The following is a 13,911-nucleotide window of genomic DNA, read 5'->3' as shown; positions in this document are numbered from 1 at the left end:
CTTGTTTATTTGATATCCTTTACATGTTGGGTTTTGTTCCACTTACTCATGTGTTAGTATTATTGTATTGTATTTGAGGGCTGTGAATAGAGAGGTGCTGTTCTGTGCGCATTATGTTTCCTAGTATTTGCTTTGCAGAATTCTTATTGGGCACTGTGGAAGACATGATGTCTTGTACTTTAACAAAAGTTTTGTACACAAGAAAAGAAACTAAAATTGACTTCATGAGAAGATACTATATATCATGACATTTTCCATTCACAGCCATAATCACAGGTTTGAAATAACAGTGTATACCTAAAATTGGCAGCCATTTACAATGAAAAAATAAAAATCCAATGTGCCATCCATTCCTATTGCTTGTGTCAAAGACCTTGGACATATGGAGTTTTTCTGTCAGACTTCTATTACAGAAAGCTTAGCAATATGCACACGTGAACCAATGAAGGCAGTGTTGTCTTCAAAAGTATGGGTTTAGACCCAGGTAGACTAGGGTTGCTCTGACAGTATACCTGGCTAACCTGGAAGAAACCGTTTTTTCCTTTGCTTCTGTTAACAACTTTGGTCACCAGTAGCAATAAGGCTATACCACCAGCAGAGACCTAGTAACACTAAAGTTTGGATAGCATGGTTTCTATTATAGTCATATTAACTACATATTATGGGGTCATCAGGGTGAAACAGTTTTGAATATTCCTTTAGTCTTCAAAAACTGGTGTAGATAAATACTATGAAGAGGCATTTATGTAGGTTATAACAACCTGGCTTTTTCCCATTGTAAAATGTAGTGAATAATTCTATATCATTCACAAAATAAAGAAGTTTTTTGAGCAAGAATTTAGGGAAATTTTGTATTAGTAAATATTCTATGATAAACTTAGTTTTCATCATGACAGTACAAGTGGGCATCCTATTATAATACTATATGCATGTCTGTATTCCTCATAGAAAAGAAATTCCTATCTCAAAAGACTGCTTACTGAGAATTGAATGTGATGGGAAGCCACTTGGGAATTTTCAGCAGACAGAATCACACATGTGAAATGGTCAGATTTATGTTCTAAATTATCCAGTTAGAAAATTAAATCCAGTATTGATTCTGTGTGTGTGTGTGTGTGTGTGTGTGTGTGTGTGTGTGTGTGTGTGTTTTCATTCCTGGGCCTTGTACTCAGCATCTGGATGCTGTTCCAGAGCACTTGTTACAGGCTAGAGCTCTAACACTTCCAGCTCCACTTCCAGCATTTTTAGTAGTTAACTGTAGATAAGAGTCTCACAAGACTATCCTGCCTGGGCTGGCTTTAAATTCAGATCTCAGCATTCTGAGTAGCTAGGATTGCAGGCATAAGACACTGGCTCCTGGGCAAGTATATGATAATAAATGATAGAAAAATAGTGCTAGGAGAGGATACAACAGGACCTCATCTTGTCAGGGTGATTAGGTTTTTTCCCCTACAAGGTATTCCGTTTTGAAAGAGGAAAGGTGGTGTAGGATAAATAGGATAGTCTGGCTTGAATGAGGATCCTAGGACAGAAAGGAGTTTAGCATATTTAAATGGTAAAATAAAGCAGGTATTTTGAAAGAATGAAATGAAGTGACTAGAAAATTGGCCTTGACTGATGAGAGATAGAACCATACTCTGTAGAAAACATGGGCTTTCTCCTCATACAGTAATGTTTGTCTGGATTGGTAGAATGCCTTCTTTTTAAAATCAGCTTCCAGAGGCCCAATCCTACAATTTTGATGCAAGAATGTAGATTTTCACTGTGTACACAAGATGTCTCTGCTACAGGTAGTTCTGAATCCATTTGGGGAAAACACTTATGCAGGCTTGCACATTCATATTTTTTGTAATAAGTGGACTAGATGGAGACAGAAGTTGAATTAACAGACTTGAGATGGAGATCGATACTGAATAGGATTATAGATAGAACTGGAGTAAAAAGGATATCCAATAGACAGATCAGTAGGTTGTATAATAGTGTTTTAAACAAGTAAGGGTTATCTTTCTAATATAACAAATAATCTAGGGGTGGACGGCAAAGTACTAGTGGCATCCATCAGTAAGATAAACTGCCAGCCTTAGTGGTGGAGAATGTGCTGCCTCAACCTTCATGTCTATGTCCTTATGGTTGTAAGCTGGCTGTTCCACCTTTTACCTCACCTGAATGGCAAAAGTGGAATACTAAGAAAAGAATATACCTGAATTAGGAATAAGTTTTTTCCGAATCCTACTTAACACTGGCCAGACTTGCTGCAAAGTGAAGGTTTTTTTTTTGGGGGGGGGGGAGGTACATGATGCTACTATCATTTTTATGGAAGGGGTCAGGTAGATAATGAATTAGCAGTGTATAAAGTGTATAAGAACCAGCTTCATTGTGAGATGCCTATATTAGTATACTGTTCAAGCAGTAATGTTGAGTAAGCAACTAGATACAGCCCCAAACTTTGGATAATGGTGTAAGCTGGAGATTCAGGTTTTTGGTCATAACAGGTAATATTTAGAGCCATGGTGGTAATCAGTAGTGCTCCAGGAGAAAGAAAAGTGGAGCCCCAAGGAAGTCCCATTTAAAAAGTAGGATAGAGTAGAAGAGGCTTCCACTATGGAAAATAACCTGGAAGCAGAAAATTCAGGACAGCATAGTATCAGGAGTCAAGGAAGGATTATTTCAAGGAACTTTGAACCAAATAGAGATTGACATGGGAACTTTCTGTTTACATGCTGTTATTCCTTTTTCTTTTGATGTTAAAATACTGCCTTATTTGAAAATGGTAATAAACACAGTCATTTTTATTGTTTGGTAATTTCTTACCTTCAGTTTTCAAAATTATAGTATTTGAGATGTAAAGGTCAGAGAAATATTGACTGCTCATAGAGAAGACTTGATAAGAATGATCCTGAAGTAGACATGAGAGAGGGACAATGATCAATGAAGTGAGGTCTGTAGAAAGAGATGCAGCACTCAACATAACTGGAGGATTATCTTGTTTGAGGGAAGTACACCTCCAATAAATAAGACAGGGAGAAGCAGAAAGGTAGATTTGCAGACATAGTTGGATTGAGAAAGTACCAATTTCTTAGCTTTTATTATCCTGAAGAGTATGAGGAAGGCTGTGTCCTCACTCTCATGAGTTAAGAGATTAGAAATAGATGGTGAGGCTTCAGAACATAGAAAAGGTAGGAAATATGTGAAGTTGGAGAGAGCTGAAGGACCTGGCAATGTCTCAGAGTATTGCTGAGGTTGGCAGCCAAGGTTTTCTAGCAGCGATGGCAATCTCTCCTCTTGTTGCTCCCCTAAGTGTCTTATGACTGCATCCTGAATTTGGCTTAAGGTAGATAGATTAGTACTACAAAAGATCCAGAGGCAAGAGATTTTAGAACTATTACCAGACTGTGTTTGGAGTAACTATAGAAAACTCGGGTCCATATGCCTTGCTTTGCCATAGTAGCAGTGTCACACGCATGCTGATATATATCATTAAAAGGATTTTTTTTTTTCATTTTTAGCTTGTTTCACAGATTTCTAACAAATCAGTAGGACCCTGAATAATTTCATCCTTAATAATGTTACTGGCTTTACACAGGGAAATTGGAAGAGTAGAAGTCTTGATACTAAGTAAAGAGAAAAGGTATTAAAGCATACATATTAAAGAATTAAGCTGGACAGCATGGTTCATGCTGGTTCATGCCTATAATCCTAACTACTCAAGAACTCTGAGCAGTATAATTTTTTAAATTGTTTCTATAAAGATGATGTACAGAGAGGTTATATTTACATAAGTCAGGTAAAGAATACATTTCTTTTTGGGCAATGTCAGTCACCTCTTGTTCTCTCCCAGCTTATACTGAATTGTAGCCACAGTTCTGCCCATATTACTGCTAAAACTGCTTTGAAATAAAGACCCATCTCTTAGGGGCCTTGTTTGCATTTATTTTTAATTTACACACGATGAAATGTTTTAGAAATTGTAATCCATTTGAAAGAATATATTTTGTGACCAATTTATTCTCTTCACACCTTTCTGCTTTTTAGGTTCCTTGAAGGTCTAATGTACTGTTTTGTTTTAGTTGTAATAAAAATTGTGAGCAAGCATAACTGTTATTCCATAAATATGACTGTATCTGTGTCAACACATACATGTGATATTAACTAATCTTCATGAAGTTTACAAGTATTTATATAAGGGAGGAAAAAGACCATGTAGGAGTAAATGGGAGCACTGATTGGGTTGTTTTTATTTTTAATTTAATTTTATTGTAAAGGTGATGTACAGAGGGCTTATGGTTACATTGGTCAAGTAATGAGTACATTTCTTTTTGAACAGTGTCATCTCTTCCCTCATTTTCTCCCAGTTTTTTCCCTCTCGAGCCCCCTCCCCAAGTTATATAGTTCATTTTCAACATAGTGTCTAGTGAGTATCCCTGCTGAATTAGTTCACCCTTTGTCCCTCTATTTCTGTGCTTCCTCTTCAAGAAAAAAAGTACAGAAATGAAAAATAGTAAGAGAAGGGGGAAAACAAAACAGAAATCACAAAAAGCAAAATTAAAAAAAACTTTGTTTCCATTTTTTGGAGCTCATTTCAATAAACATCACTTCATATGGTCATATGCAAATAGCTATTGAGCCTTTGTCATCCACTCCTAAGAGTATCTTCCTTTGGTCTCACTGTGTGAATGTTTAGAACCCTGTTTATCATGTCCAAGTGTAATTTCTGGTCTTTTATCATCCATTGTGCATTTGTAAATTTACAGGCACATTCTAATTACTACAAATGAGGGAAACCATGGAACCTGTGTTTCTTTGGGTCTGGCTTGCTTCACTTATTGTAATTTTCCAAGTCTTTCCATTTCCTTATGAATGGGGCAGTGTCATTCTAATGGAAGCATATAATTCCATTTTGTATATATACCATATTTTCTTGATCCATTCATCCATTGAGGGGCATCTGGGTTGGTTGTATATATCGACTATGGTAAATAAACAATGCTGAAATGAACATGGTTGTGCTGGTAACTTTAGTGTGGCCTAGTTGGATAAATGCCCAGGAGTAGAATTTCTGGCTTATAGGGAAGCTCTATGTTCAGTCTTTTGTTTGTTTTTTGCCAGTCCTGGGGCTTGGACTCAGGGCCTGAGCCCTTTCCCTGGCTTCTTTTTGCTCGAGGCTAGCACTCTACCACTTGAGCCATTGTGCCACTTCCGGCTTTCTGCCGAGGAGTCAAACCTAGGGCCTCATGCATGCTAGGCAAGAACTCTACCAGTAATCCACATTCCCATCCCTATGTTCAGTCTTTTGAGGAACCTCCATACTGCTTTCCAGAGTGGTTGAACAAGTTTACATTGATAGTTGTCAGAGAAATATTCCTAGGTTGCCATATGAAAAATACTGTTTCATCCTTCAGAAGAATTCCTGCCTTTGCCCTTGCTTATTTCCAACTAGGAGTGCTGTTTATCAGGCTACACAAGGATATATTGTTAGTCTCTTTCATAATCCAGTATAAAAAGAAGGAAGCCTTTCAGTGCATTGGTATGTTTTTAGACCATTCATTGGCATTTACTGAAATAATATGAGCCACTGGGACAAGTTGCTTATTTGCTACCAGTATTGTAGCAACCAAGTTTTTTTTTATTTACATTAGCCTAAAACTTACATTTTATATTTAGAAAAATAAAGATCTTCAACCATTTTCCATTTGTTGTTTGTAGTTTTGTATCAAACTGAATTTATTCTCATTTTCTCTTCATAAAATGCTTTGCTATCACCTCAGCATAAAACTAGCACCTCTGATTTCTCTTCAAATAGTTTCTTAAATAATATTTTCTGATTTCCTATCACAACAATTTTTTTTATCTTAGTATTGTATTATTAAGGAAGTTACAGTTGCCAGGAACTCTCTTGGCCCAGTGATTGTGAGCGCGGACCGTGGCATTGGGCATCCTTCTCTATCTGCCACTTGCCACCTCTGATACCCTACCCGCATTATGTATTACCAGCCTTCTGTTTTCTGTCCTCTGAATAAAAACAAGGATAGTAATACTTAAAGCACTTAGCTCAACCAAAGGAAAGTACATTCTTCACATTAGCTGTTCCATCATAAATAGCATGTAGTTGATGTTTTATCTTCATGAACAGTTTCTATGATCACACTCTCTAGCTTGCAAATAAGTGGAAAGTATTTTTAACAAGCTACTCATTGAGAAAATTTGAAAATGGCTGCTTGAGATCTTGTTTACTAGCTAAGTCCAAAGCAAGCAGCATTGTTTGGAGCTGTCATTTTAAGTTTTATTTTTCTTAAGTGACATTTCTAGAAATAGAATAAAATTTGCTGTTTGATTTTCAATCATAATGACCATATGAGAAATTCATGTATTTGTGTAAAATTTTGGAATTATGGTCATGCAACTGCAGCATTACTCTTCCCATGAAAGGTTGCCTCTAATCCTCTGATCTAGTAATGTCAGTCCGGATTAGTTTTATTTATATATAGTACATTAATAGCTTTGAATAAATCGCTGGAAAGCTTGGTGTATGTAGCCTCATTCTCACAGTCTAATCATAAAAGCAATATACTTTTGTTTTACACATCCTTAGTAATATTAAATAAACTCTAGTAATGGAAAGAGGAAATATCTTTGGTTATATACACATTGCACAGGCTTATTTTTCTACTCACATTGGCTCCGCATTTAATTTACATGTATTGGCCACTTAAAATGTTCCGTTAGCTACACCATAAGAAGTTCATAAATTTTAACCTAACCATAAGAATATTTATGAAGTCTAAAAGCTTGTTTTTATGTAAAGACTGTTAATGGAGGAATTGGAGGGAGGCTTTAAAAAGAAAATTGGATCTGCAGTGCTGATGGTTTATTTAACAGATGAAGAAGGTATCCATTCCATGACAACAGATACTGTAGGGAGCTGGAAATGAGAGAACAGTTTACATCAAACTTGTGGTGACAGAAACTGAAGGATGGTCTTTCTGTTACTGCTATTTATTTTTATTAAAGCCATTCCAAAAGAGCTTTGCTGCTTTCATTTATTTTTATTAAAGCCTTTCCAAAAGATTAAGAACAGAAACTAAAAAGATAAAAGCAGAAACCAAGTATGAAAAACAAGGGAAACCTCACTCTTGTAAATGGTAACAGTTGGAAATTAAGTAGTTTAAGTGTAGAATCAGTTTATCAATCTTTCCTCCCTGTACCTCCATTCTCTCCCTTTCTTTCCTTCTCCCTTTTTCTTCCATTATTTAGCAAAGGACCTTTATGAGTTAGAGCTGAATTGCTATTCAGTCTTTAACTTCCTTGTTTTCTTTCAATTATAATATGAAATGCTATTAAGAACCCAGTTTATCATGGTGAAATTTGTACAGAATTAGAATCTACATATGGGATCTGTCTCATTTGTATTAATAATTCTTACGTTATTTGACCTTTGTCCATGACTCTTAATATCAGCAGTGCTAAATAAAACATCCACGAATATATTTTACAGGGATTTTTAAAATAGCTGCTTTTTAGGTATTTAAAAAGTGAAATCAAGGACTGGACTGTAGTTCAGTGGCAAAGCACTTGCCTAGCAAGTGCAATGTCCTGGATTCAATCCCCAGTCTCTCCCCCACCCCCAGAAAGTATAAGATGTGAAAAAGAAAGTGGCATGATATATAATTCTGTAGTTGCTGTTTGTATATGAAGGAGTAGTAATTCATTGTGAGTAATTTCATCAAAACGTGTTTTGTGCTTTAGGCATAAAACCTGTTAACCATTATTTATTAGAGCTTGGCTTTCTTGGCAGATGTCTTAAAGTGAAGGGAACTTTATCTTGTGAGGAATCAGGGAATGAGTTCATCAAGGATGAGCACACGTTCATTTCTTCTAGGGTTGTCTTGGAGGCAGATGAGTGCTTCAGAGCACAGAGACTAACCACATGGAAAGCATTCCACAGGGCTCCAATGCAGTTAGGAGTATTTGTAGAACCCCCTTACAAGACCAGGAAATGAACTGTCTCTAAATAAACATTCCCATCTGTTGTCTCAACACTCGTTAAGCAGTTTCATTTTCTTTCCTGGCATTCCACTAATATCTCCTTTCATTATTTATGTAAACGTTAAAATTCCAGTGGCTACACGCTAAAGACACATATATGGTTTTACTGTTAAATGGTGCCTAGGCATGTGATGCCTCCAAATGCTTTCCTATTTTGGAGAGAGTAACACTCTTTTGTGATGAGATTTCTGTCTCCTGGTTTGGACCAAATACAGCACTGAAGCTAGCCTTTTATTTTCGTGGGAAGAAAAACTTCCATGTTATTCCTTATAATTTTTTTTTATTTTTTTTGGCCAGTCCTGGGGCTTGGACTCAGGGCCTGAGCACTGTCCCTGGCTTCTTCCCGCTCAAGGCTAGCACTCTGCCACTTGAGCCACAGTGCCACTTCTGGCCAGTTTCTGTATATGTGGTGCTGGGGAATTGAACCCAGGGCCTCATGTATACGAGGCAAGCACTCTTGCCACTAGGCCATATTCCCAGCCCCTCCTTATAATTTTTGAGGCAAGTTAATGTCCCTGCCCCCATCTGTCACCAAGCCCTCTACATTAAAATTATCTCTGAGCTGAAACATTTTTGAGACTACAATAATAGAATATTCAAACATATTCTAAGATGAGCTTTTTACTAGTCTCACAAATAAGACACACACACACACACCGTCTGTTGCAGGGCTTGAACTCAGGGTCTAGGCGCTGTCCTTGAGCTACCACTTGGGCCACAGCTCCACTTTCATTTTTCTGTGGTTCATTGGAGATAATCTCACAGACTTTCCTTCCCAGACTGGTTTCACACTGCAATCCTCAGAACTCAGCCTCTCGAGTAGCTAAGATTATAGGTGTGAGCCACCTACTCCTCTGCCACCTCCTCCATGGTCATCTCTTCCTCCTCCTCTCAATGTGTAAGCCAGGCTGGCCTCAAACCTGAGGTCCTTCTTCCTCAACCTCCCATGTACTGAAATTATAGGGATGTGCCTCCATTCCTGGCAGAAATCTAGTGACTAAATTAAGTGAATGTAATACTCAAAAAGTTCAGTTCAGAGATTTGAAAGGAATGGAGTTCACATGTATAGTCACTGAAACGAAAAATACTTAGAAGAGCTGATGTATTTACTAAGAGCTATGGGCAATGTACTAATGGTATGCATATCAGAATCTAACTTTTCAGTAGTTGGAAGATGAGATACACAAGTATAATGGGCTTATGGGGGGTAGAACCACAGTGAGGCAAATACAAGAGATTACTTCAAATTTAAGAGATTGGCACAGTGTTCACAGAGGAGGGGTCAGAATGACAGTTCAGTGAGATTTGAGTAAAGGAATGGTACTTTCAGGAAATGGTATGGATTGGGCTCAGAATAGCAGAAGCTGTAGTTAGGGTTGTTGAGGTGGAATCTTGTTGATTTGGTCTGGGAAAATGTGACAGCAAGAAAGGGAATTTCAAACTAGCCTTGAAGGGCAGAGAAGAGATTTATTTGATTAGGAGTCTGAGTATTCTTATAGGGAGAGAAAAACATCAAGGCTAAAATAAGAGCACTGAGACTGATTTTTGCTCCAGAGTTGGGAAAAAAGAACAAATAACTCAAACTGGAGAACCTTAAATGCAAGGCTACGGGATTTAAATTTTATCAGGGAAGATTTTGAGTTTCTTGACACTCCCTGCTAAGAAATTTTCAGTGACCAAAGCAAAGCTTTGAAATGATTTAAAGTATGTGGGAAGGTCTGTTAGGGTGAAAGGGTTGAGTAAATCTGGTAAAATATTAGGAGGTGTAAAAGAAAGTGAGAATTAATTATTGCAAGTTAATCTTCAAATTGAATATTGATGCTTTGAGAATTTTCATTTCATCAATAGATATTTAATGTTATATGTGGTAGGCACTCAATTACATTAGAGAAAGAAAAGACAAGTACTCTTTCCCTCACCAGGAGCTCAAAAACAAGGGAGGGAGCCCATTGGGTAACCACAGTTGTCCTGAAGAGAAATACCATGGTAAGGAATAAGGAAGGGGTGGGGGCGTATAATCTGTGCAATAACAATTGGGTAGAGACCTGAACAAAGGGAGAGAGCCTCCTCACTGCCTGGCAAAACATCACCCCTGGCAGCAATGGAGGTTCTGAGTGCCTCAGACCAGTGGTAACTACCAGCTGCAGTAGTGCCCAAAGGGGAGGTGTGGTGAGGAATGAGAACAATGCAACCAGGCAGGAGTTAGGGTCCTACAAGCCATTTTACTATAGATACGATGACATGTCATGGTGGGGAGAGGGGTTAATGTTCTATGATGTTGAATGCTAGCATTCAACAGGATGATGTTAGGCTGCCCCAGTTACTCCATGTGTGATAAGGTTGTGATTCAGGACTAGAGAAGTGACAGAGTGCCGAACATTGATGGGGTTGCAAATGTTTTGGAGGGGGAGCAAAGGACATTTTGATGAATTAGATGGAGATTGTGAGTACACAATCAAGAAATAGGTGGTGGATTTGTGGGAATTACACCTTATTTGGGGGCGGAAGCAGATCCCCAGCACCTTTGAGTGAAGAAAGCTCCTTTCATCCCAGCAGATGCACCTGGGTGTATAACTCCTTAGTAGGAAGAACTAGTGGCAGACAGCCTTGACTTGACTATAGCTGGGCAGCCCTAGATGATTCCCAGGGTTCCAAAGTGAACAAGTGAGTGAATTGTAGAGTCATCCACAAATAGAGATTAGAAGCACTGACCATTGCTGGAGAGGTGGCGGTCAGCAAAGCAAATGTAGGTCTGTTTCGGACACAAGTCTGAGATGCCTACTAAAGTTCTTGGCAGCAATGTGTAGTAGGCAGGTGGTGATACTTCTGGAACCAGGTTGGAGAGCTACCAGAGCTGTTGCTGTGTTTGAGTTTGATATGTAGTGACAGGTGGAGGTGTAGGGTTGGAGTTTGGGAACACTTTTTAGATTAAAGGTATAGATAGGAAAGTCATTCTTCCCAGAGGAATTTAGGAAACCTTTAAAGAATAGTATGATGATAAAAAAAAAAAAAGATGGAGAATGCCTTTGGAGAATGGGTGACCACAGGGGGCATAGCAAGCACTATGCATAGCAAGCACTGTGTGAGAGTGGGCAGTGAAAGGAGAGCAGAGATGGTTCTGCAATGCTGGAGCTTTTTTTTTTTCCAGTCCTGGGGCTTGAACTCAGGGCCTGAGCGCTGTCCTTGGCTTCTTTTTGCTCAAGGCTAGCACTCTACCAACTTGAGCCACAGCGCCACTTCTGGCCTTTGCTATATATGTAGTGCTGAGGAATCGAACCTAGGGTTTCATATATACAAGGCAAGCACTCTTGCCTCTAGGCCATATTCCCAGCCTGATGCTGGAGTTTTTGAGAGTGCTCTTTAGAAGGGGCAGTGAGCATAAAGGTAATTTACAGGAAGTTAAAAATAAAAACTACTTTCATAAATATGCAATATGCACTGAATGAGAGATACAATAGGGTCAAGTGGAGAGAAAGAGATGGGGAAAAGAGAGGAGAAAGAGAAGAGAAAATGAGAATTGTTTGATTACAAAAGTTAAAAGCATTGGGATAGTGCTTTTAAGTAAATGAGCATATCAAGGTCACTTGGAGGATAAAAATCTCTGTGCTTACTTCCTTTCCCTAAACATATCCATTTGAAGGATTTGAAGTATAGGAGTGGACAACTAAAATGGAGAGCTGTTCTCTGAAGTGCTTTCTCCTCCCCCACCTGAAAATGCTGTTCTAGTCTAAGAGGGATTGCCTCCAGGTTAGAGGCTGGCAGTATTAGTAATGGGCAGCAAGGAGAGGAAGCTAAACAGATCAAAGGACTAGGAGTGATGTTTTGTTTGTTTTTGTTGTTTTGAAATGATAACCAAAACTATCTAACCTCACTTTTTACTAAAAGTACCTAGTTAGGCAAGTTTGGGCAGAATTCTACAGAACCTCACATGCTCATGAGTTTTCAGGAGGAAATTTAATATTTTAAAAGCATACCAAACAAGACCTTTACACCATGGAGAATCTTGTAGTTAAGTGTCTTTGGAACACACTTCGAAAGCGTTATATCAAGGAAATTAAAAAATGGTCAGCTCTAGATGTGGGAAAGGCTAGTCACAGTGCAAAAGGAGAATGTTCATTTTAAGGTACTGAAACACAGCTTCAGGATTATGGCTGTATTCCTAGAGAACGTGCCGACTTTTTCCTCCTCTATTTAAGCTCTGCTTTCTACCACTGAGTTCCAATGACATTCATATTGTAAGACAAAATTTGGAACGTATGCTAGATGCCAGTGGCTTATGCTACACTTAAGAAGCTGAGATCCAGTTAACTGTAGTTCAAAGCCAACTTAGGTAGAAAAAGGTTGTTAGACTCAATCTCCAAAATAACCATCAGAAAGCAAGGCTAGTGGCATGAATCAAGTGACAGAGCTCTATCTAGCCTACCAAGCATTAAATCCTGAGTTTGAACTCCGGTATCACCTAAATAAATAAATACAATTGGGGATATATGAATTATTTGTAGACATTATATGATTGATAGTTCAGTTTTTCATAGACAAGGAAAGCATGATGGCAGATAGAAATTGGGTAGCCTTTAGGATAACTAGTCTTTTCTCTTTTAACTACTAGACCAAGAAGTGGATAGTTGGTCAAAAGCAAATACACTTTGAGTCTTGGAGTATTCAATAGCAGTGACTTAATATTTAGTGAACTTTCCCACCATTTAAAACTTAGAATAGGACCCGAGAATGGCCTAATTTCTGTCATCTGGGAAAAACAATACTATCTTTCCAGTGAAGGACAGCCCTATTCTTAGATTGAAAAACCATTGAATTTTATCTCTTAATATTTGCAAGGAAGCCATAAGTAGGTGAAGGAAGACATTTATGTGGCACAATTCAGTTTGTAATTATGATGTGATAGGAATCTTTTCAGTATGTAGTTGTGCACTGTACTTTCTAATGTTTTCAAGAACCAGTTGTTTGAACTGTAAATTTCACAGGTTGTGAGCATCCATGCTTTTGTGACAGCTGGTACCATCTTTCCATTCTTTCCCTCATATACGTATCTTTATTATTGAATTTTTCTCCACAAGCCTGATTAAAAAAAATACCACACATGTTCTTTGGTTGTAGGTGTGAACTTGAAATCCTTTTGCCAGTGATCCAGCTGAAGTATTCAGAGAACATGGAAATCACTAAGTGACAGCTGGACTCTATGTTTATTGTATTTTCTTTGCAGGTCAAGTCAGTGATAAACCTTTTGTTTGCTGCATATACTGGCGATGTGTCTGCCCTTCGAAGGTATGTTAACAGGGTGGAGACTTGTATGTAGTTTTCTTTATAAACTTGCTTCTGGGTGAGCATCCACTTTATGACTAAGGAGTCACGTCGATGTTTCTCTAATAAAAACAACCCAAACATTTTTTAAAAATGAAATCTCGGGGCTGGGGATATAGCCTAGTGGCAAGAGCGCTTGCCTCGTATACATGAAGCCCTGGGTTCGATTCCCCAGTACCACATATACAGAAAATGGCCAGAAGTGGCGGTGTGGCTCAAGTGGCAGAGTGCTAGCCTTGAGCGGGAAGAAGCCAGGAGAGTGCTCAGGCCCTGAGTCCAAGGCCCAGGACTGGCAAAAAAATAAATAAATAAAATAAAATAAATGAAATCTCTACTTCCAATGCCTTAGACCAACTGCAGTCCATTGCTGTCCTTTTCTACTTCCTGAAAAAGCCAAGATTGCTTCTTGCCCAAATAATAACTACCCAACTAAGCTAGCTAGTTAGTACTTTACTGTAATCACACAATACCTTCCCATTCTCCAACTTCCCTCTACTCCTTATCTCTGGTGGGCTGAGGGTTTAGGATTTTGTTGTCCTGCATATCACC

General features: G+C 38.4%; 1 protein-coding gene across 2 annotated transcripts in view; it reads left to right on the top strand.

The window, feature by feature from the left end:
• Positions 1-13,911, top strand: part of Gls (glutaminase) — a 76,700-nt gene that overhangs the window by 56,625 nt on the left and 6,164 nt on the right. For both annotated transcript variants that reach the window (XM_048345070.1, XM_048345074.1), the window contains one exon: positions 13,265-13,326. In XM_048345070.1, coding sequence (XP_048201027.1) covers positions 13,265-13,326 — 62 coding nt within the window. The remainder of the gene's footprint in view (positions 1-13,264; positions 13,327-13,911) is intronic.

This window comes from Perognathus longimembris, chromosome 4 (genome assembly GCF_023159225.1).
Source record: "Perognathus longimembris pacificus isolate PPM17 chromosome 4, ASM2315922v1, whole genome shotgun sequence".
Taxonomy (NCBI): domain Eukaryota; kingdom Metazoa; phylum Chordata; class Mammalia; order Rodentia; family Heteromyidae; genus Perognathus; species Perognathus longimembris.
The sequence above is the reverse complement of the archived record's forward strand: the minus strand, read 5'-3'. Positions and strand labels throughout refer to the sequence as shown.